The sequence below is a fragment of the Melanerpes formicivorus genome, unplaced genomic scaffold (assembly GCF_026170545.1).
Source record: "Melanerpes formicivorus ecotype bairdi unplaced genomic scaffold, bMelFor1.0.p_v2 SCAF_6, whole genome shotgun sequence".
NCBI classification, from domain to species: Eukaryota; Metazoa; Chordata; class Aves; order Piciformes; family Picidae; genus Melanerpes; species Melanerpes formicivorus.
Window position 1 is genome coordinate 6,223,525 of NW_027142358.1, and position 24,244 is coordinate 6,247,768.

The following is a 24,244-nucleotide window of genomic DNA, read 5'->3' on the forward strand; positions in this document are numbered from 1 at the left end:
GAAAGCCAGTTTTATCACTCATGGAAGATTCACAGCTTTGGAGCCTGGAGTCCTCATAGTCTTTAAATATGGTGTAGCACCAGGCTGAAAACAGTGACAGACTATGTGCTGAACTAATGGTCTTGTGCTTCCAACTGGTAAAGAGCCAGTTTCAAAAAACAGGTGAGTTCACTTTTATTTGAAACTGAGGTACTGGGATCAGTTTGAACTAATGCTGGTAGTGATTTTTAATAACATACTTTTTCTATTGAGAGTTTGTCTGAGACTTCTTATTACATGACATACAGACTATCAAATAATCCACCCACTAACTCATGATGAATCCCTGCTGCTGACCAAGACAAGAAGGGTCCAGCAAGGGTTTCCATATTTAGTTTTAATATCAAAGAGCTTTGATAGTGCATTTCCTCAGTATTGTTTTCAAGCAGGTTCATGAAAATGATTGCCAGGGTGGTGATGAGTATTGCTGCACTTCATCCTTGCCACTGCTGTTGAACTAACGGGTTCAGCTAGAAGCAAAACCACTGTGGCTATGTGGGGCTTCATCTATCTATTTATATCTATTTAAAATTTCCCTAGGGTGCCAAGGGGCCTTGATTAATTTTTTTGTGCTGTTTCTGCATCCAGAAACCATAATTCCAGAAGTCTCTCAAAGGACAGAGTGACCTGATTTTTGTGAAGAATATCTGGATCAGCTCAATAACCCCATCCTGCCTAGGAGGCAACTTAATCTTCAGTGTGAGGCATCTAGATGCAAAGTTGGGGTTGATTAGATGGGGCTGTTTCAAATAGACATAACATAGCCTGTCAGCATGGGATGAGGAGAAAAAACCCTTTGTGGGCCTAATTCTGTTCCAGTGAGTGCAAGCAGTGGGAGATTTTCCCTTTCCCTGGGTGAAGGAAGCCTAAATGAGGAAGTTTGTTCTTGCACAACAGCTCTAATTCATTAAAGATTAGTACATACCCAGCCTATTTCAGCAGAGTGAAAACAAAGCAAAACACCCAATGACTTTGCCCTGCTTTGACCAGTTGCAGTGGAAATATTGTATTACCCTGTTGCTTGCCTCACATATGTACAACTCCAGCACAGTTCATTAATCTAGAGCTGACAGGATAGTTATTACTGTACAGCAAAATGTGCTAGTGACTAAGGGCAGCACAAACAAGCCTCTTTCACAGGGCTAGAAGACTTTGCCATGACACCTAACTTAAAATCACTTCTGATTTTTAAATGACAAAAGTATCCCTGATTTTATGCACCAATTCCAAAACAGGACCATGGACAAGTGTGTCTTATAATAAGCCAGAAATTTGTGTCAGCATATGTTTATAAAGCAAGATAATCATAGGGCAATCATCCTCTCTATCCACTTGGGGCTTTTTTCATGAGATGCAGCTTTCAAGGCTAATCCATAAGGTGGGAGTATAAATATGGTTTTGAATATTGGTGTGTGGTCAGACCTTCAGAATCCCACACCACTACCAAGGAATGACAAACACAAGAAACTACACTTGTAGGGTAGATCCATCCTGCAAGGCAAATCTACCTATCTTACAGCTATCACAACAAAGTTTTCACTTGTGAAAGAAAGGGGAAGGTCACCACTGTTGTTCATCAGTCCTCCATGACAGCAACTTCAATAGATATTTGAGGCTCCAAAGTGCACCAGTGGTCTCTGCTGCCCATTAGGGTTGCTCAGAAAATTGTATCCAGACAAAGCGCCTCAAGGGTTGGCCCCTCCATTCTAACATGATCCCAAGCAATGCCTACACTACAGAATTTGAGTGTCATTCCATATTCTCCCTGATGAGTTTTGAGCTATTTGATTTGGCAGAAAGATAAGGCCTAAGATGGTAAGTTCAGGCACAGTTGTATGAGAAATACTAAATTCCCTCTCTCCCAGCTTTGCCAGTCAGTGATAATCTTTGGCCATCTTAGTCCTCACAGAGTGAAGTGTGTTCAAATCATTGACAAGGCACAACTTTTAGAGGGCCACCTTCACTTCCACAACTTCCTGGCAATGTCCAGTGATAGGAAGGAGACAATGGAGCTGCTATACCCTGTGTTCCTCAGTATGGAGACTGCAGTAGTGCTTAGCATCCTAACTTTTCTTCAGGACCCTCAATGTCATGGCCAAGCTTACAGAGAAATCTGAGTAGAACTGGAGAAGGGTGATCACAAAACATCAGTCAAGGAGAAGTTGGTTTGGCCTCTATTTTCTGTTCATTTCCATTTGCTCTTTACAGAGGAAGAAAAGAAACTGCTCTTCCTGAAACACACTAATCAAAGGCAGAGACAGGTAAAGATCCCAAATTCATGTTTAAGGAAGATCACTCAAGTGGCATAATGAATGAAAGTCTCTAGAAAGAAGCACCACTGAGTTGCTTCATCACTGGCTATTGAAGATATTACATGTCTGTGTTCACAAATGGTGCACTCACCTTAGGAAGAGAGTATTTGGGCAATTTAATCTGTGCAAAAGGCTCCCGTCTGTATGACACATAGTAATTTGCTCTTCCACCAGCTGTCACCTGTGGAAACATCAAAGAAAGTGAGTGGTGACCCTTCCAAGACTGACACCTCTAAGAGAGTTTGATGTTTGACAACCTGTGTTTCAGATATCTTTTCTATAAACTGCACAGCTGTCCCTCAAAACATCTGTATAACTCCAAAGAAATCCCACACTTGAGGGGGCTGGAGTGTTATTTTTCAGCTGCGCAACTGAACTTTCCATTTGTTTTCTCTCACATTTCAAATCCAGAATGATTTTAACATCTTGGGGGAAAAAAGGGAAAATCTTTGCATTTCTGTTCCTCTCCTGTCAGGAGGTGGTAATGCCTCTTTCTCTGCTGCTTCTCAGCCGGGTCTGTCTGCAGTATAAGTTCATTAGGGACAGGGTTGTCTTCCAACAATGTTTTACAGTGACTAACAGCAATAGCACCACTTAATGCAAACAGTAAGTGCAATGAATGTGCTCTTGGAAAGCTGGAGCTAAGCTCTTAGATGCACTTTGTCACTATAAAACTGGTTTCTCTGAAATAACACTGTTTCTGAATGAGGATTGGGGGGGGGGGGGGGTAACTGATAGACACCCAAATCTGGTTTTATGGACTGAATGGACTGGTAAAGGCTACACATAAATGGCACAAACTGATGAGATCTAGCCTTGATAATTTGTACAATATGGGATTTTAAACCTGTCACTAGTCACTCTTCCTGTGGGTGTTCTTTCTGGCACCATTTCAGGCCTTGCTACAGCAAGACTTAAGTTGGTGAGTTTCCTATGCTCTGCTGTTTTGGCAATCTTGCAGGTTTTAAGATGAAACAATACACATAGCACTTCTCTATTATATGGAATGTCATCTGTTGGCTTCTTAAGCTTCCAATAAAGCTAACAAAGATCCTAGATTCCCTTCTAGATATATTTCCTTTTATCTGACAGTGATATTTCAGAATACACTGACATGGAATGATTGCTATAGCATCAGTTATACTCACAGCAATGATATCACCTCTAGATAGTGGCTTTCTTCCCTAGAGAAGCTGTTCTAAGGACAAAATATTTCTGGTCATGAAATTTGATATCTAATCAACTCAAGATAAGGCTTTTCTGTTGATAGTTTGAAGAACTGGAAACAAATGAAGGTTCAGAGATAGGACATGCTTCTACACTAAGTCTTCCCCTTCTGCCTGTTTCCCATTTAAATTTGCAATGTTATCATAGCTGCATCTGGCGCTCCCAAAAGGAAAAAATAACAAAACAAGTACCATAATAGCACACAGAACAGTGTGGCAGAACAGTGACACATATCACAGCCACCAAACTCTACAAGAACAACATATAGATAAAGTAAAGGGGACATGAAAAATCTAAAGTAATTTGCCTTTGGTATCAAAACAAGCCTGTGGCAGGAGACAGAGAGAGGAGTCTCTTGACTCCCACTTCATATAAAATGCGCTGTGGATTGGTACAGTAGCATTTCAGGGTCCTGCTCTCCAGCTGAGAGGATGGTGAAAGGGCTGTGTTATTTCTGAAGGGTATCTTTCCTATCTAATACTACCACATCAAAATCAAGTTTTCAGAGGAGAGAACAGACTATGTAGTTGACTCATGCTCAGTTCAGCTAAAGGCAAAATTTCATGTTTGCAGTAATTGTATCTATCATCTGTACAAGTATCGCCCAAAGGATCCCACACTTCTAGCTCATATTACCTAAATAGCACAGGAAATATTTAAATATCCCCTCGAGGTGATATGTCTGACCTCTAGCAGAAGATCAAAATTCCCAAATGATAACTCTTCCATTCGAGACTTCAGCACTATATTGTTATTTGTAACAGAATCCATACCAGACTGAATGTGTTCAGTGACTACTTGGGAAGGACTCCATTTCTGAAGGGCTGAGCCGTGCTCCTCAACTCATCTTTAAGATGCAGACCTGAATGTTTGCATACTTTGTAAATGCTGTGATGTCTAATTAAAACTGGGAACAGTCCAACAATCCTCAAGTTAATTACGTGAGCATAGAATGGCAGAAATATCAAGGGGTGATCAAATTTTCCCTCTGTGCCAAGACAGGATCTACTCCACATCTGCCGCACTGAAAAGATTTTACATACCTTTTTTTCTGGCCTTATGCCTCTGCAAACTGGTTCCTGGAAGGGTTTTATGTTTGGATTCTTTTTTTGTTGTTGTTGTTTGTTAAGGCAGAAAGGTAGGATTTAAACACTGTTCAGGTTCACTATGTATTAGCTGAACTCTATTTCAGTCAGGACGAGGTTACATTGAAAAAGGTTTAGAAATACAAGTCTTTGTGGTCTGTGGTCTTTCTGAGCCAGTTAATATGAAGCCACCCACAATCCTGTTGGCAGGAATTGCATGAAGGTTTTCCCTGCCAGGACCTCATCTTTGCATGATTTACATTTTTGGCTATAACAGTTCCAAAAAATGATCAAGCCTTCAATAAAGTTTTGGCAAGCACTGTGGTAGAGAATGAATTTTGGAAGGCCCAACTTAATTTATTTTGATGAACTTTTCCTTTTCCTATGAGCAAGCTTTTCAACACTGTAAATCCCAGAGATTATGATAGTGTGTTGCCCTCTAATGCCTCCTTTTAGTTCACATTTGATGAATGTCACCCAATTATTTGCTGTGAGCTCATCTGTCATGCTCAGTACAGAATTAGCTGGGCTTGTCTTTTTCCTCCTTTGCTAATGACTGGTTCGTTAATCTGTTTTGCTGGCTTCCTACTTTATGTGTTTAATTGGGCTTCTAGCCAGTGGAAATGATTCCTTTGGACAAATGTGTTTGTCATTAAACACATCTGTCTTTCCTAACCTTTGTTCTTTCTTCCTCCCTCCACTCATGATCTACTACTTTTATTCAATACTTCCACAGTTTGTTTACAGACCGAAGTCTGTGCTCATTTACAACAGCTGGCACTTAAGAACAGAATCACAGAATGGCAGGGGTTGGGAGGAACCCATGGGGTTCACCTAGTCCAACCCTTCTGCTAAAGCAAGCTTGCCTAGCTCAGGCTTCATAGGAAGGTGTCCAGGAGTTTTTAAAGTCTCCAGACAAGGAGACTCCACAACCCCTCTGGGCAGCCTGTTTCAGTGCTCTATCACCCCCAAAGGAATGAAGTTTTTCCTTATGTTTCAGTGGAACTTCCTGTGCTCTATTTTGTGCCCATTGCCCCTTGTCCTTTTGCTTATCCCATCACCCCATTCTCTTGACATCCACCCATTACATATTTATAAGCATTCATAAGATCCACTCTCAGTCTTCTGTCTTTCTCTCTGAGAATTTCCTCTTTAAAAGCCCTGAAATTTTCAGTGTGCTGGCTCACCTCCCCTCCTGACCTGCAACTGGACAGACAACATCAAATATAGAGGACATCAAATATGTTCACAAGGCTGCAGAGAATTATAGAAAATTTATCATGCAACCTAATCATCTCTATAATTTCTGTGGCATGTCTAAAAACACACTAAGTCATTTCTCATAGTAAGGATTGAATGCAGTTCTTTAAAAGCAACTTTTTTTTTCACTCATTTTTGTTGTTGTTTGAGAGATATTCATCTTACCAAAAAAATCCACAGGTCATCTAAAAGAGTTTGGAAAGCAAGCATAAGGAATTATTAAGTTCCAGGATGTAAAGATACTCAAAGGGTACCATGCTTCATTCTCATCCTCCTGACTTGCTGATGCTGAGACCTGTGATTTGTGAACAATCTGAACTTCAAGCCCCACGATTCTTAGCTATGGCCAGCACTTTCATTTTAAAGCTAGCATGATGTCAGCATGGTATCGAATACTTATCAACAGATCCAACTAAAACCATGACAAGCACAAAAGGTTCTAGAAATGCAATAAATGCAGACAAATAAGTGAAGGAAAATGTTCATTTTTTTTTATCAACATATATTATGGTTCAAGTTCCAGATCTGATATTTGGCACAACAAAGATTAAAAAGTGCTAGGAATGGATGAAAAGCACCCAGCAGTGAAAAGGAAAGTCACTACCTATTTACTGCCTCTCTTACTGTAAAAGCTTTTAACTAGCACTTTGGATGCACTTCCTTTCATCTCTATGGATTAATTTCTGCCACTGAAATATCATTCAGCATTTTAAAGAGGAACAAGAGAAGATCAGCTGTCGCCAGGCATTATTCACCAGTAAAACAGGTGTAATCATGTTCATCATTTAAACATCTTCATCCTATTAGTTTCATAATAAGCTTTTAATGATTTCTTCAATAAAAGACTCCAAGTCCAAACCCTACAAGTTGGAAAGTGCTCCATTGTCCCATCAAGTCTTTTTATCTAGCATCGATTGCAAAGATAAAAATCAATCGTAGCTAAGCAGGGTGAAGTTAAAAATAAATTGCATGAATTGATTTCTATTAAGACCTTTGGCTCCTAGTTAAAAAACAGAGGAAAGAAATTTATATTTGAACACAGTGTATTTAGCATCTTAAAAAAAAAAAATAAAGAAGGCTCTAGACTGGGAAATCAAAGTTTAATTTCTCCCTTCCTAGGTTGTTTCACTGCTGAGAAGTTTCACATTTTGTTTTGTTATTCCAAAAGAAATTGACTATTTATAAAGTATTAAGCTGACAGCTTGAGAACTGCAGTGAAGAATCTGCATGAAGTGGCATAATCTCAGCTGCGGCTGCTGGCTGAAGTCTACTCACCTGCTAACTGACTTCAGCAAATATTCTTCTTCATCCGAGCCTTAAATACCCAATAAACTTGAAACACACACTTATGCCCTACAAAACATAAGCACTTCCAGGTTTTCCTAAACAACCACAGTTGCAACCAGCAGTAGTAATAAAAGTAATAAACTTCTCTGAGCTAAGCTTAGACATATTTACCTTATAGAATTAGGAACCTTTTATTGTCCTCTATAAAACCATAAAGGGAAATGTTCCCCTACTCCAATTCTAAGCTAATAAATGATCCTTTTTTTTTTTTTCACTGAGTCTGAAAAATATGTTCTGATAAACATATTCCCTTTGATAAAACCAGAATTTGATTCAGACATTTAAAAATAAATAAATAAATAAACCAACAAAAACTCACAACAACAACAACAAAAAAATCCCCTAGAAACCCCCCCAAACAAACAAAACAAAACAAACACCCCAAAGGAATTTCCTGCAAAAAAACATTTTCCATCAAACAACTTCAGCTGAAATTTTTGGACACAGTCTGATAATACTCCAGGCACCCAAAAAGACAACATTATCCATAGGTTCTATGAGAAGCTACCAATGATGGTGGATGAATACTGACATCTGTGTGTGTTTTAAGGAGACTGTCTAGTGCAAAAGAAGACTGAATTGGTCCAACAGCTTTTGGCAGAAGAGTTTGCTCCTCTGGGCCAGAGGCATTATTCAGATGGGTGTTGCAAGAGTCCCACTTAGCTGCACCACACAACATCATCTGCAGATGAGTTTGCTCCTCATGCTAGTGAGCAGGCTGAGATTCTGCCCTACTGTGCAACTCTGAATTAAGCAGAAGTCTTCTAAGTGCAAAATTGATTGAGAGAGTGGAGAAGAGCCAGATATATGATGAACATCAAAGAACAGTGTTTTGACTTTCCACATGGAATTCCTGCCTGCAACTGCAGCTGCTCCCACCACGCTGCAAGTGCAAGCTGCAAATAACCACCACCCCCTGCTCCTAAACAGCAATGCCATCGACCCCATTGCATTCAGGAGGATTACAAGACCATGGCCAAGACTCACTCTCTCTTCCCAGCTCTCCTCACACTTCTTTCCTCCTTCATCACATCAACCTCAAAAAAAAAAAAAGGGCAACTACCAGAGCAGCTTAGCTTTTTGGATGTGGGACCATCATATGTGCCAGGACAACCTGAACTGAAAGAATCTGAAGTCAGGAGAGAGACGTTCCCAGGAGACTGAATCACAAGTGAAACAGCATAGAAAGCTGCCAAGAAGGCTTCCCAAAAGGAGAAATGGCAGGATGGTAGGAGAGGAATATCAGCCTGCAGTTAGACACCTTGATAAATTATGCCATGGGAATAGAAAAAGGAAGGGGCATCCACCTCCCACTCTTTAAAGGCATTGGAAGGTTATAATGTACTGCCTTTCACCATGCCTGTCTGGTTAATGGTGCAGAAAACTTCCCATTTAAAGTGGAAATGGAGCAGGGTCTGAAGCAAACAGCCAGCCCTTCTCAATCAGAGCTTGCAGATGTTGTTCCTTATCCTTATGACGTAAGACCACCAGCCAAAGGCAGATCTGAGAGCATTCATCTACAAAGACATTTCTCTGGCCTGCTAGAAACAAGAAGCATCACCCCCAAATTCAAACCAAGTATCAATTTCTAAATCTCAGAGGAGTCTTCCATGTTCAGCAGCTTTGTCACCGCTGTGGAAAGTGCTGAAACTCTGGGCTACATTTCAGATTGGCTTCAGCTGCACTCTGTTGTGATACAGCAGAATCTACACTATTCCAGAGGAAAATAAAAGACACAAAAACCAATTAGAATGGGTATTGATCTCTCATCCAGACACCCCTGCACTGACTTACAGCCAGTTCAAATCAAAAAGGCCAGTTACTCTGAGGGTCTGCAAGTGCTGACAGAGACAGAAGTTTAAGAGAGGAATGGGGACAGTGTTAACTGGGTGCTGAACTAGACTGTTATGACCTCTGGGAGGAAAGCCACAAACTGAAAGGTTTACACAAAAAAAAAAAAAAAAAAAAAGAAAAAAGAAAAGATGAGACAACTTTCAGGAACAAAATCCTTTCTCAAGTTCCTTAGGATCTCATGAGTACACCCAAAGCTTATTTGTCCCCTTTCTAACTCTATCAATTCTGATCTCATGTAAATAAAACCCACTACCTCTCCCTGTAAGCTCTGTCTCACATGCTGAGGCCACCAGCACTGTAACAGCAGTACTGCCACCTGTGCTTATGCCACAAATTATTATTGCCCCTGTCCTGATAGCTAGGGTTCTCTGAGAAAACAGAGTCCTTGCATGGGTCTGCAACAGTGCCACTGGAAATGTCATCAGTCCTCACTAGTGGCCAGGTTCATCTGTCACAGGGTTCCAGCCACCCAGCAGAACAACTGAGCTGTTGCACCTGGGACAGTTTAGACATAACCTATAGGTGACTGGGAGTAACTACTTCAGCTCAGCAATAATTAGCTCCCTATGGGCAGCTGTAGACTTGTCTTCAAAAAGATTGCCTTCTGCAGAAAACACCCTCAAAGCTGATTGCCATGTTCATACACTCTCAGGACCTCTTAGACCACTGTAAATAAGCAGCACTCTAGTGAGTTTTTTGGCCCAGATCCTTCTCACTCTCTGCAATAAGTGACAGCATTTGCTCATGCTTTCTTGTACTTTCAGAGGAAAGTCTTCATCAGTTGATCATTTCTGCTCTTTTCTTTAGGCTTTAAAGAGTTAAGTAACACTGATGTAATTTGTTTATTTATAGAAAATACCAATTTTTTTCTCCAAACAATGCTTTCCCACTCTAAACAGAATTTCCTGGGATATAATCCCCATTTTCATTAAAGCCTTGTGAACTCTGGAGCAATTGGAGCAATTCCATTAGAAAACCTGATACGAGGCATGCTTGAAAAACACTTTCCCCAGAACTCCACCATGATTCATAGGAATTCTCCAAAATATAAGTACACTACATTCATACATAAAACAAAAGACAGTCCCTGGCCACCAGGATTTATAATGTGGGCTTTGCACATGAGAGTATTGCAGCAGTTAGGTAATCTTATAGGCAGTTGCAGGTTGTTGCCTAAATTTGGAAAGTGATACCCTCTCAGTAGCCAATACTCAAAGGCACCAAAAAGGAAAGGTGTCAAGAACTGTAGGGAATGGCACATTACAGCTGTAGAGAAAGTATGGGCTCCACTACTGCACAGCTGTGTGATGACCTTAATGGTCATCAAAGTAGCTCCTTCTTGGCACAGCACACAAATTCAGACATATTCCAAGGTTCTCCCACAAATAAATGACCTGCTCTGCAAACCACATGAATTACAAGAATTGACCATAAAAGATGATGGCAATACTGGCTCCTGGCTGCATCAGAGCAATCCTGAGAACTGAATGAAAACCTAAACACAAACCAGAGGACAGGATTTTCTCTTGATGTATCAATTTATGCAATTTATCCAATCTCAGTGATGTGCTGGGCATCCTTAAATAACTATTGATCAATCAAATAGAAAGTCAATAAATTCAGAATGACCGCCTAGTGTTTTATTCATAGGACTTCTTCCTACTCTCTCTCAGTAGCTATTTCTTCCTTCCTTCTTCATTACCTCTTCCATTTTTCATCATGTGCTATGTTATTTATTTCCTTTGCCTGGTAACCAGTCCCAGTCTTTTCAGACTCTCTTCTCTTTTTTTTCAAGCACAGGATCATTCTCATTTTCTTTCTTTGCAATTCTGCAAGATCTTTTCAGAAGTGCTGCACAACACCGTTGCACATGATAAGGAATCATTGATTTATAATGGCACTATAACATGTTCTGCCGCCTTCTTTCCCTATCCATTATGCATCACAGTACCACATTTGCTTCGAGTGCGCAGTTACCCAGCTTAATGCTTCCCAAGAATCTTACAGCACAGGTCTGTTCATCAACTTGATTAGAATGGATGTTCACTAGTAAATAACTGCATGCAGATAATCTAAACCACTGACATCAATAGCTGGGATTCTTCTCCCCTAATTTTAGGTGTCAAAAACTTAGGGATCTTCTCTAAGCTATATTTAGCTTCCTTCTAGTATTAACAAGAAAGGCATATTCAGAGAGACCCTCCCATCCTGCAATAGGTACAACAGGTATTGCCCCTGAGGGTTTTGATCTCTCAATTCACTTTAGAAGAACACAGGTTACTGATTTAGACCAAGAACCTACTTTGTTCATGACAAAAGTTAAAAGAAATTAATTCCTTTCTCTATCCCAAGACACTATTTCTGATTTGTTCCAGCACAGACAGATCCAAACTCATGCAGCCAGCCTTTGTGCAGCTATTAAACCTCTCCAGGTTCTCAAAATTTAATTTGATATTTATTTATTCATCTCTGTCTAATATTTGAAATTCAAAAGAGCTGGCTCCTGTATTTCTGTCCAAGATAATCCAGACAGAATGATATGCATGAGACACTGCACACACAGCCAATCTGACATATCCCATAATAGGCAGCTACATCACATGGCCTGTGAAACTAATACATCCAGGACATATCAGCACTCCTACATATGTACTGAGCAAACTCTGCATAGCCCATCAACCATATGCTGGACATGGTGGATTTAACACACCTTCAGCTCACAGTGTGTGCTGTGAATCTGAAGTGTCTGTGTGTTACTCGAGTACTACATGGACTCAAGCCATGCCCAGCTTCTGCAGCCACTTATGGCAAGCTGCTGGATAGTCAGAAATCTTGCAAGTGTGATACCAAAAAAAAAAAAAAAAACCCAAGAAAAAAAGAAAAAGGAAGAGAGGGAAAGTAACAGACAACTTGTGACAGGCAGCGCCTCCTGCCTAAAACAGTAACAATGTTCAGTGTGTTTATTCAATGGTTGCTTTTTAAAGTGTGAGCAAACATCCATTAAACTGTAATAAAACACTGCTAAGCATAGTCAAGGCATTTGTAGTATTGTAGCATGCATGTCTTTGTATACCCACACACACTTGCACACACTTTTCTTTAACCTGAAGCAGTCAATTATTATCTATTAGCTTTAGCTGCTCACTGCTAATTTGAGACAGAGGAATGTGTACACATGACGAATGTCCTCACTGTGACCCCAAGGTTCTAAACACAGCAGCCTTGGTTTAACACAGGTGGGAGCTGTGGAATGAGAAATGTCTGCAAGGTCCTAAAAGAATTGCATGTTCCACACTACCCTCAGCCACAGACAAACTGCCAGATTAAGAGTCTCTCTACTGCTTGGAAGGCAGAGCATTTATCACATGGAAAGCCATTGCCTGCAGTCAAATTGTGACTTACAGAGTTGCAAAAGCTATGTTCCCTGTGTTTTGTAGCAGCAGGTCTCCCCATGATGCCAAAGGAAGTGCTAGTAGACTAGGTTTCATGGGGAACTGTGCTATGTGACCATAGCAATTGGTCATCTGCAGAGCAGCGCACTTCCCTCCTCACAGGAGGAGTCTGCCAATGATACTCAAGTGCATGTAGTTTCCATACTGCAGTCTTACCAGGTCATAGGCATCCAGTCCTCCACTTAATCTCAGCACTTAATTATCAGCCATTACCACTTATACTCCCATTTCTAAGAAAATGTCACAATAAACAGAACAGAACTTTCTTAGGATTTGGATATATTTAAGAAAAATGTTGCCCCCCTACCTAGGAAAGTGAAATAGAAGCTACACATAACCCAGTCTTACTCAAAAAGGGAAGCATATGGCTTTTCTGTACTTCCTGGATCCAAGATCCATCTCATCTCACTCCCCCTTTTCAGCATTGGTGACAAGCAGTTCACATCATCATGTCTGTAATCTGAGTCTCCTGAGCTTCCTACAACCTGGAATCACTGCAGCCTGGCTCTCAGTATCCACCCAAACAGCACAGCTTCAGGAGCTGTTCTTCCATACCGTACTATTCAATCTCACACTTCCACAAGTACGAAATGGAGAGAGAGAGAGCCTTGTTCCATCCAGCCCCTTTATTCCCAGAAAATCTCAAAACCAAGTAGTGTCTCATTCAACTTCTGTCACTTTCTCCTCATCTCCAAAATCATCCTTACCCAGCTGACAAATTTACAGACATCTTCCACTCTGAAGTTGCCCTATAATATTTTACCAATTCCTCTGCTATTTTACCTCCTAGCACAAATCTTTGTTTGCACCTCTACCATTACTTGTCACATTAGCACAAATACTTCCATTTGTTACAACAATCACACCTTTCTTTTTGTTCTTCTCTGTTCTCTCCGTTTCATTCCTAGCATCTTTGTACTTTCCAAGCAGCCATAACAATACCAAGTTAGAGCTTCTCTGAAATCCATGGATGATTATGATTATTGATGAATGAACTTCCAAAATATATCAGATTCACCATGAGGCAAGCAATGAGAAGAGAGATCAGCTGTTTTGTCCAGACTGTATAGCTAATCTATAATAGGCAGGTGTGGACTCCCAGCTCTTATGACTTGTAGTCCTATACACTTGTCCTAAGAGTATGCCTCCTCACTTGCCTAGAAAAAAATAGCATGCAAGCAGAATTCCTATCATATTTGTATCAAGCCAACATACCTGGATGAAGATGTATTCATCCTGAACAACAAGGGAGCTGATGTCAATGGATCGCGAAAATGGCCTACTCCTTTTGGTCTCCGAGCACTCCTGGATCCGACAGGTCAGATAGTGAGTGTCTGTAATGGGAGAATATGTACACATGAGAACCACACAGGAAGGAGCCTGTTGTCTGCAAATCACAGAAACACAGAGACATTCAGGTTGGAAAAGACCCTCAGGATCACCAAGTCCAACCGAGAACCCTACTCTACAAGGGTCACCCCTAAACCATATCCCCAAGCACCACACCCAAACCACCTTTAAACACATCCAGGGTTGGTGACTCCACCACCTCCCCTGGGCAGCACATTCCAAATGTCATCAGCAGCTCAAAAGAAAGGGAAATCCTAACCTCATCTCCAACTACATAGACAGCGCTGCATGATCTGCCTCCTGCTTTTAAATCCACCTACTCTCTGGAGTCAGGAACTCATTGCTCTTCCACACCCACCATTCCCTTCTCCATTGTGCAAGCATCCTTTAGGAGTTCAAACCATAAACTGGAGGTACAAATTGTAAATGCGTCAGAAAACTGATTATGAGATCATATGGAGTAAAAGATTAAGATTTCAAAAGCCACCCATGTAACATTATTGATTCCACTACTCTGCTGGGAATTATATCTTCATTCTACCCATATCTTCATTCTACCTATTCTTGGTGGGTGTTTTTAATTGTGGTAGTAATACAGAAGGAGGACAAGGGGGAAGCCCAGAGCTGCATTATTAAGCTTAACTTATTTTGCTGTGAAAATGACAAGTATCTCCCCAAATTAACTATTTATAATCAATACAGACTAAGTATGAAAATACCATGGACATGAAATAGCATGATGGGCTGAGGAGTCCCAAAAGTAGTCATATGCACTGCAAGAGGCATCAAATGCTTCTGTCTAGAGAGAAGATGAGAAGACTAATGGGACACCTTGTCAGTCATTGGCAATGCTTGAGAGAAGGAAAGGGACTGGGAGAAGTATATGAAGAAGACAGAAGGCAAAGGCAGACAAAAAGAAAGTTGCTCAAAGTGGCAGGAATAGATGTGCTCACCTCCAGCAAGTTGGCAGGGGTTATAGGGTTAGGACTAAGCGTTGTTTCACTTGGGCTAATAAAGGATCACATGAAACAAAACAATCAAGGCACTGTGTCTCTGGATATATGTAATCTAAATATGCCATCACTGCCTTTCAACTGCTCCTCTGAAAACTGCAAATTAGGGGAAAAAATGAAAATACAGTTAAAGTGACAGCTGCAGTGATAAAAGGTTGCATCTTTTACACTGTGGCACTTCCACTGGCTTCTTAGATTTGCTCTTCCCTTCACTTTTCTACAAAGGTTGAGAATAGACCATCAATAAAGAAAACTGAGTTTAAAAGGGCTGGGGTGAGCCTGTTGCAATGATTTTAGGTCACATCTGTGCCTCTTAACAAGGATCCTGTTAAATGTAGCACAAAAGGGAAGTTTTAAAAGAGTAACTAGCCTAGGGAGGCTGCTTACAGGATTCTCCATCCCGTGAAGCCTGTTATTGTCCTTAGCCTGTGTCTTTCCAGGGACAGCAAAATAAGGTTCATGGAAAGCACTGCATGGCACAACTGAAATTCTTTGATAATCAGCTAACTCCTTCCCAGATTCAAAGACCTGATCCACACACTGTCAGTTTCCCCTTCCATAGCCTCATCCTACCAATGGACTCTTAAGAATGCAAGTGAGAATCATTGCTGACACTAATAATTTTCTAATCAGACATTGTCTTTAAAACGTCACGATTACAACCCAGCTTTAATCTAATAAAAGTGTCCACTTGCATGGCTGAAGGTGCATGTTTAAAGGCTGCAGACCTGGTTCTGGTGTGATGCACTGGGCATTCCAGGTTAATAAGGGCTACATGGCTGATTCAGAGGAGTTGCACAGATCTGGTGCAGTAATGACAACAGTCCCATTGTTGATGCTAAAGCAGCAGAAATTGTTGCTGGTGCCAGCTCAGAGTATCTGGAGATAATTAAAGTGTATGATGAAAAATACCTGATCTAGAGACAGTGCCAAGTAACTGGACTATTGGAGTTCTGCTTTCTTCCAGTACAAAATATGAGCAACAGTAGAAAGGTCATACTCTCAGATGGGGCAAATTAAGGTTCTTGATCAGCTGGCACACATGGACTTGCTCCAAAGCTGATATCTACCTCCCCAGTGTGGAATCTAAGGCATCTTTTCAATGGATAAAAGCAACTTGCAAGAAAGTAAGAGGGTCTTACGTACTGCCATACTACCCAAAGAGCTCATCAGCCTTGACAACTTCTTTGAGGTAGCACTAAAATTAGGCAGAACAAGGAGGAGAGGTCAGGAGCCATATTTTTAGAAGCTTGTTCCCTCTGGTATGTTTTCCCACACAGTTGCCTGGATATTCTTATCCCTCCAGAAAGGGTATAATTTGCTGCTGCTGAGTGACAGAATGGGAAGAGGAATAAAAACCTGTCACAAATAAATGCAAATAAATCACAAGTAGTTGACATGACAACTAGCTTCCTGCCTAGTGGGAAATGTGTCATTTTGAGTGTGTTACACCAGCAATCAAATATACTCAAAGCATGGCACCTCATTAATATTCACAGGAAGCTGGTGGTGGGGAAGGTGGGTGGCTCACCACCCTTGTTCCATTTTATCTCCTCTTTATTTCTTTTTATATATTTTACAACAAACTGCCTATTAAAAACTAAAAAAAGACACAGAAAATCTATCTTCAAACTTGTTGGACTATGGACAACAGAATAAGCTCAGGTGTTGCTATTCTGTTGCTGCACTACAGAAAATGAAAAATAATTCCCTTTAAAGTATGCTAAAAAAAGTCAGGTTAAAATGTGACAACCCCCTGTTCACATTCATGTGCAACTGGAAGCAAGAAACAACCCCAAGTCCTTGATGAAGCTTTTTTGAAGGGTATCATTCCTTCATGAGCTATGGTCCCATTCACAGAATACATTCTCCTGTATACAAAAGTACAGAACTTATCAACAAAAAAAAGACAATTAGGAGGAAAAGGAACATCCTAACTTCCAAGCTGTTATCTCCCTCTTGTCTGAAAGGCATTAATTTTTCAGCCCTGTTTGGCACTGACACAAGGAAAAAGGACAGGTGACAGAGGGGCAGGCAGCATGTGCCCAAGCTATGCCTTTAAAGCCTTGATTACCAGTCACTCCTGCGCCATGGGTGGTTTAGGCTGGATGTTAGGAAGAAGTTCTTCACAGAAAGAGTGATTTGCCATTGGAATGTGCTGCCCAGGGAGGTGGTGGAGTCACCATCACTGGAGGTGTTTAGGAAGAGACTGGATGGGGCACTTGGTGACATGGTTTAGTTGAGTAGATGGTGTTGGGTGATAGATTGGACTCGATGACCTCAAAGGTCTTTTCTGACGTGGTCTATTCTATTCTATTCTATTCTATTCTATTCTATTCTATTCTATTCTATTCTATTCCATTCCATTCCATTCCATTCCATTCCAACAGCAGAACTAGAGGGTTCGGGTGTTTTGGTTTGGCTTGGGGGAAGGTGGTGGAGTCACCATCACTGGATGTGTTAGGAAGAGACTGGATGGGCAATTGGTGCTATGGTTTAGTTGATTAGATAGTGTGTGACGATAGGTTGGACTTGATTATCTCAAAGGTCTTTTCTGACCCGGTCTACTCTATTGTATTCTATTCTATTATAAGGTGGGAGGTGGTAGTGGGTTTTGGGGTTTTGTTTTTTTTTTGTTTGGTTTGGCTTATTGTTGGCTTTTTTTTTTTTTTTTCCCTTATGTTCCACTGCAAAATAACTCCCTATTTCTTAGCCTCAAAAAACTTCTCTTGCTAATAAGCCAATATCCAGTTACTTTCTCAGCCCATCTGTGAATGAGGCAATACGGACATCAAGCAGCCTGGAGGCACAAATCCTTCCCACCAATTCTCTCACTTAAGATTAGGGAATGGAGCTCTCAGATGTACAATCATTTACCAGTTGAGGAGCTCAAAACACCTCCCCATTGCTAATTTACATGGTGTATTTTAAACCTTTTTTAGAACTGATAAAACTGAAACAACTTCTTGAAATTTTTGGTGATAAGCTTGTGAAGTAAGACAAGATACTAAGTTTCTTCTTTGCCCATCAGTCATGAGAGCCACATCAGAAAGCAGAAGAACAAGAGGCTCTGTCTGGTGGACAACACCTAAATATGTGGGTTGCTGATGAGTGACACTGAAACAGTCAAAGCTGTCACTATGCTGAAGGCTGCAAAGGGCAGACAATGTGAATGTTACTGTGACTTAGGACAAGAGGAAATGGCCTCAAGTTACACCAGGGGAGGCTTAGACTGGACATTAGAAGAAACTTCTTCACTGAAAGGGTTTTCAAACACTAGAATAAGGCTCCCCAAGGGAGTGATATAATCCCCATTCCCAGAATTAAAATACACATAGGTTTGGTGCTAAGGGACATGGTTTAGGACCAGACTTGGTAGTTAGATAAAGGTTGGACTCAATGATCATAAAGGTTTTTTCCAACCAAAATGATTCTATGATTTATGGAGACACAAGACAGCAGAACCTGCTCCTTTCTGGCATCATTAACAAGGCAGCTAAAAACAGCCATGGGTGGTCCAGCATGATTAACAGAGAGAAGGGCAACTAATGGAAATAAGTTCCATTGGCAGCTTGGCTCCATTTAAGTTCAATTCTGGTGTCAGGCAAGACTTAAAATCATAAACTGACAGCGAAGGTTACCATGGGATATAGGAAAAAATATAGCTAGCCTTGACAAGCCTTCCCCCACAGGAAAAAGGGATATAGAAATATAGACAGGCCTGTAAATTATTCCCCAGGAATTAGTTACCCTGTTCTTTCTTGTTAGGTTTCCCCCCACCTCTTTTCCCTATAATTAAAATACAGTTTATTGCATCTGTGAGTGAGGAGAAGATTATCTCACTGAACATCAGAAAGTTTAATGTATCTTTCCCAGGAGTGCTGGTGAGTGCTTGTGTCAGTGTATTTGTAATAATTCCCTTGCATCCAACCCTGCGTTTGCTGCTGCCTATTACACCCGGGCAGAAGGTACAATGCCCAAGGCCCCTACACGTTTTTATAATTTAATAATGCAAGCCTAGATGATTATTCTGCTACAACAGCTCTGCCAAGATGTCAAAAAAAAAAAAATAAAGTGAAAACTTCATCTGCTACAAAAGACAGGAAAAGCTTGAGATCAGCTTGGCATAAGAATTAGCAGTATCTTGCAAATATTCAAGGAGACCAGAGAGAGAGACCAGACAAGGAGGCAGGTGGGTTTTTTTCAGAGACCTTACTATCCCTAATGGCTGGACAGGCAAAACCACAGGGCAACATGTCTTGGAAGACATACAGGGGCTGTGAATAGAACTTTCACCTCCCAGCTCCATGAGCTTATTGATAGCCCTGACTCATTTATGGATAAATGAGACTCAAGCAGGTCCTGCCATCTGTTCCTAGCCACAGAGAGTATTTTAGTCTCCAGTGTCTGAATTGGTATTAGATAGGTTCTTGAGAAGAAAAAGAGAAGAGAAAGAGAAGAGAAGAGAAGAGAAGAGAAGAGAAGAGAAGAGAAGAGAAGAGAAGAGAAGAGAAGAGAAGAGAAGAGAAGAGAAGAGAAGAGAAGAGAAGAGAAGAGAAGAGAAGAGAAGAGAAGAGAAGAGAAGAGAAGAGAAGAGAAGAGAAGAGAAGAGAAGAGAAGAGAAGAGAAGAGAAGAGAAGAGAAGAGAAGAGAAGAGAAGAGAAGAGAAGAGAAGAGAAGAGAAGAGAAGAGAAGAGAAGAGAAGAGAAGAGAGAAGAGAGAGAAAAGGAAAAGAAAAAAGAGAAGAAAAGAAAAGAGAAGAGAAAAAGAAAAGTTCAAGAGTCTAACCCTAAATACCAGTTTGCTTCCCTTCTCTTACCTTTTTAATTTTTGCTTAAAACAAAACACAGAGGAAAATAAAAGAGGAAAAATACCTCTGCTAGAAGCATCATGTACTTTTCAAGTGGCTAGGGACATTGAAGGTATGGATTCTTGTCCCTGAAATGAACTAAGCAATGGGAATACGCAAATCTATGTCTGTTAGCTCACAAAAGAAGTTTCTGAGCCAGCAGGCTGATCAAAGAGGCATTTAAAAAGCTTCCCCTGAAAAGGGGAAATCTCCTGATGAAGGGGAAACAAATTCCAGAGACCCATTTTTCCAGCAGGTATAAGTGCCTCAGCCATTTCACTGAGAGCATGGAAGCCCATTTTGGTTATAGAGTCAACTAAGAGAACAGTTCAGCCTGTCGTTCCTATGTACATAGAGCTGTACCATTTCACACCAGGTAGGGCTATAGCTTTGAGGCACTCGATGTTTTGCAACACAAATTAATATTGTTTTAAGCATTAAAAACTCTAATTGGAGAAACATGGTTCTTTTGTGCTCTGCTTGGCTGGGAGAGGAGTCATTTTGGTGCTGTCTCCCAGCAGGACACGTCAGCAGGGCCAGCAGAGCCCACCAGCTCTTGCTTCTGCCTGCTGCTTGCTGGGACAATGGCTTGCAATGGCCCTGGTTTCGCTGACACCACTGATTATGTCTGAGTTTCACTGAAATCCTCAACTGCCAATTTCAAAATGCTGAATTTGTTCATTAAAACAAAACAAAAAAAAGAACAAACCCTCAAGCAACAAGACCTGTAAGGATGAGAGCTGTCTGCAAACTGGAGATGAATCTTCTAAATGAAGCATCTACATCCTTGACACATCCAATATTCCAATAGCTCTGTGAGTAAGCTTAAACTTTGTTTGAAAATGGACTCCATCAGCAGTTTGGTTGCTAACTGGCTTGCTATTTTTCACTTGCTTTTTTTCACTTCTCCCAGCTTCTCTGCAACAGCACACACAGCAGCAAAGGCCCTGAAGAAGCCTGCCTACTTTGCCCACCTACCTGTCAGACAGTTTTGCTCTTTCTACCTACTCAACAAACAGCTGTCACCCTCAAGCTTTTATTGCCTGGTTATTCATTCAGCTGCCATCACTAAATAGCAGTGGGAGGCCAATGAGTGATTTTAGAAGATCCACAGCCTCAGAGAAGCCACCTTGATAGACAGGAGCTTGTTCACACAGCATCTGGCCTACACAGCGATGGACTAAAACAGAGAAAAGTTTGCAGCCAACAAAAATGAGGCCTTTCCTCTCAGAAATCCTTCACAACCCCAGCCCTTTGCTGCTTTTCTACTGCCCTTGTAGTGTAAAAAGGACATGTGTCCCATTGCTCTGTGGCATTGAGCTGACTCCTCCCCAGGAGCAGATGCATTACCATGCTGTACCTAAAACACCTTGGAGTGAGTGATGAGAAAACTCAACTTACTTCTAATACTTACTGTCCTTTTTCCTGGAGTTTAAATCCTTTCTACTGCAAATGTGCCTAGATAAATTTCAGTGAGGGGTGAAGAGTTTTGTTTCCTACTTCAGATCCATGCACCTTTTAAAGGCCTGTAACATTTTGGTATGGAGCACCTATTCACACATCAAAACTGAAAAATCCTTTCACCATGAGACAAAAGGTACCTGGGGCATAGAAATAGTGGCCAGAGAAGTTTGACTGCAGATAATTTCTCAAATTCCCAGGTACAATCCAGTTGTTGTGAACACCTCTGGAAATGCACAAGAATACTGTACACTGTACAGTGCTAGTAAGCCCAGATCTTTATGATTCATGTGAAATACATGATATTGACACAGCTAGAAAGGTTCCTCAGCCCAGTAGATTGTGCTTCTGCCCAGCTTTCACAGAAAGAAGCCCTGAGGCCTCAGGATTTCCCCACAGTGACTAGGGATGAGGGTATGCCTAACATCAAACCCCAAGACAGATATCTTTCCTGTCAATTAAAATGTAAATGGAGAGACAAATGAGTAAAGTGAGTTTCCCTTCCCACTCCATTCTCAAGTCAGACAGCTTTTTCAGCATTGTCTGCAGCACTCACATCCATCAGGTGTCTGGGCTTCCATGTGCACAAAGTCAGGTTCTTTATCCAAACCAGTCACTGACCTAGGAAGAAAGAGTGAGAGAGACAGAAGACACCAGTTAGATAAAAGGCTATAATCAGACACACAGAGAGAAATCAAAATCAGTTCAAGTCTACCTTGTGACACATGGTATGTATGTGTCTACCTCCTATGTCTCCCTTGTGTTTCTACACAGGCTGCTCTTGGCTGCCATATACTAACCTGTCTATCCCTTGCCTACAAGATCATGACTAAAACGGTCATCTTGTGGTGGCAAAGTAAGCTGGCTCCAGCATCTAATAAAACCAGAGATCTGTTTTAATGCTGAAGGAAAGATGAGAGCATAGCAGCCTTGTGGTTATAGACAGCAAATTAGAAAGGAGTTTTACTTGGCTAAATAGTGACATCAGAGTTTCCTGATCTGCCCCTGATTTGCTGGGGCAAATTATTTACCTCCGTTTCCCCATCTTCAAAAGAAAAAACAAAGATGCACATATGCATGGTGAAGTTCTAATCACAAAAACAGAAAATATTCATTATTCACCTCATTATCCCATGCCATAGTCCTTGAAATTAGTAGAACAAGGCATGATTAGTTTCTTTAACCTCACTAGGGAAACCCAAGCACCTCAGTTCAAATACAGAATACAGAATTAACCAGGTTGGAAAAGATCTTCAAGATCATCAAGTCCAAGTGATCACCCAACACCATCTAATCAACTAAACCATGGCACCAAGTGACTCAAAGTCTCTTTTTAAGCATTTCCAGTGATGGCAACTCCACCACTTCCCTGTGCAGCCCATTCCAATGGCCAGTCACTCTTTCTGTGAAGAATTTCTTCCTAACATCCAGCCTAAACCTCCCCTGGTGCAGCTTGAAACTGTGTCCTCTCATTCTTTCACAGGTTGTCTGGGAGAAGAGACTGATCCCCATCTGGCTACAACCTCCCTTCAGATAGTTCTAGATGCCAATAAGATCTTCCCTGAGCCTCCTCTTCTCCAGGCTAAGCAACCCCAGCTCCCTCAGCCTCTCCTCACAGGGCTTGTGCTTCAAACCCCTCACAAGCTTTGTTTCCCTTAATCTTCCTGTGTGTTGTTACTTTATTCCCTAAAAATGTTATGTAAGGCATACTACAAAGATAGTGTTTTTTCTGGCAGAGGGAAAGTCAAGCCCAGAACAGAAATGTTATTATTAGTGTCCTGGCTGATAAGAATCACTGGGAGATGAACATTTAGTTCTAGCAATGGCTGGCAGAGGGAAAAAAAATTAAATCTATAGATGTCCACGTGATTTATGGATCTGCATCTCCTGAGTTAACCAAAGAGTTAGATTAAAAAGGGACAGTGACAAAAATCAGTTTCTAATTTGGTGAAAGCTGAATTTGATACAGTAGATTGTAAATAATAGATTCCCTCCAAGCCAGCCAACATTCACAATTCCCTAATGTTCTGAAACACTTTTATCACCGTCTTCTGCTGCTTTCATCCTTGGAGCATAGACAGCTAAAACATTAAAAAGAAGGAAAAAAATAAAAGAAAAGAGAAAAAAATACTGGTGCTCTGATACATTTTTGTGGATACCACAAAACCATAGTGATTGAAGCAATGACAAAGATACAAATGTGCCAGAGTTCAGCTAAGATTAGCCAGTGCTGAAAATGCCAGAGCAACTACATTATGACCCACTGTGTAGGTAACTGAAACTTGCACTGCTTGTTAACTAGAGCACCTCATCAACAGCAAGTCCATTCACAACACACTGTGAATTGTGGCCAGAAAAACTCAACACAAGAAAACAAAGCCATATAGGCAGAGCTTTCATCATTCTACTCCCAATGAGAAATTGTCTGCTCTTTAATCACTACCATCAGTTTCAGGGTGATCCCACAAGGAAGAAAGCACTGTCTGTTATCAGTAAGGATGCCAGAACAGGCCTGAGTAGCTGTGACTGTGTTATTATCAGGGCCAGATCTTCCAAATTTCTGGACACAGTTAAAAGTGACACTAGGACAAATAGAAATTCCTTAAACTGTCAGTGAAAAACATTATGGGTTACAGCAACATTATTTCCCAGTATATATATAGAAAGGGCACCCATCATTCCAGTCTATAGCAGTGAAGGGAATCACAGAACTTTAGGGGTTGGAAGGGATCTTGAATGATCACCTAGTCAACCCCTCTGCCAGGGCAGGATCACCTAGCGCAGGTCACATGAGAACACAACCAGGCGGGTTTTGAATGTCTCCGGAGAAAGAGACTCTACAACCTCTCTGCACAGCCTGTTCCAGTGTTTTGTCACTCTCACAGTGAAAAAGTTTTTGACATGGAACTTGCACTCAATGTTCGTTGCACTCATTGTTCTTTGTTCTGTCATTGGGAATCTCTGAGAAGAGCCTGGCTCCATCCTCCTGACACTC

At 41.1% G+C, this 24,244-nt stretch overlaps 1 protein-coding gene across 1 annotated transcript in view; it reads right to left on the reverse strand.

The window, feature by feature from the left end:
• The window catches only part of SORCS3 (sortilin related VPS10 domain containing receptor 3), a 317,082-nt gene that overhangs the window by 73,784 nt on the left and 219,054 nt on the right, over nucleotides 1-24,244 (reverse strand). The window contains exons 6-8 of the mRNA XM_068139414.1: nucleotides 21,806-21,870; nucleotides 13,792-13,910; nucleotides 2,443-2,532 (exon numbers count right to left, since the gene is read on the reverse strand). Of these exons, the coding sequence (XP_067995515.1) occupies nucleotides 2,443-2,532; nucleotides 13,792-13,910; nucleotides 21,806-21,870 (274 nt within the window). The remainder of the gene's footprint in view (nucleotides 1-2,442; nucleotides 2,533-13,791; nucleotides 13,911-21,805; nucleotides 21,871-24,244) is intronic.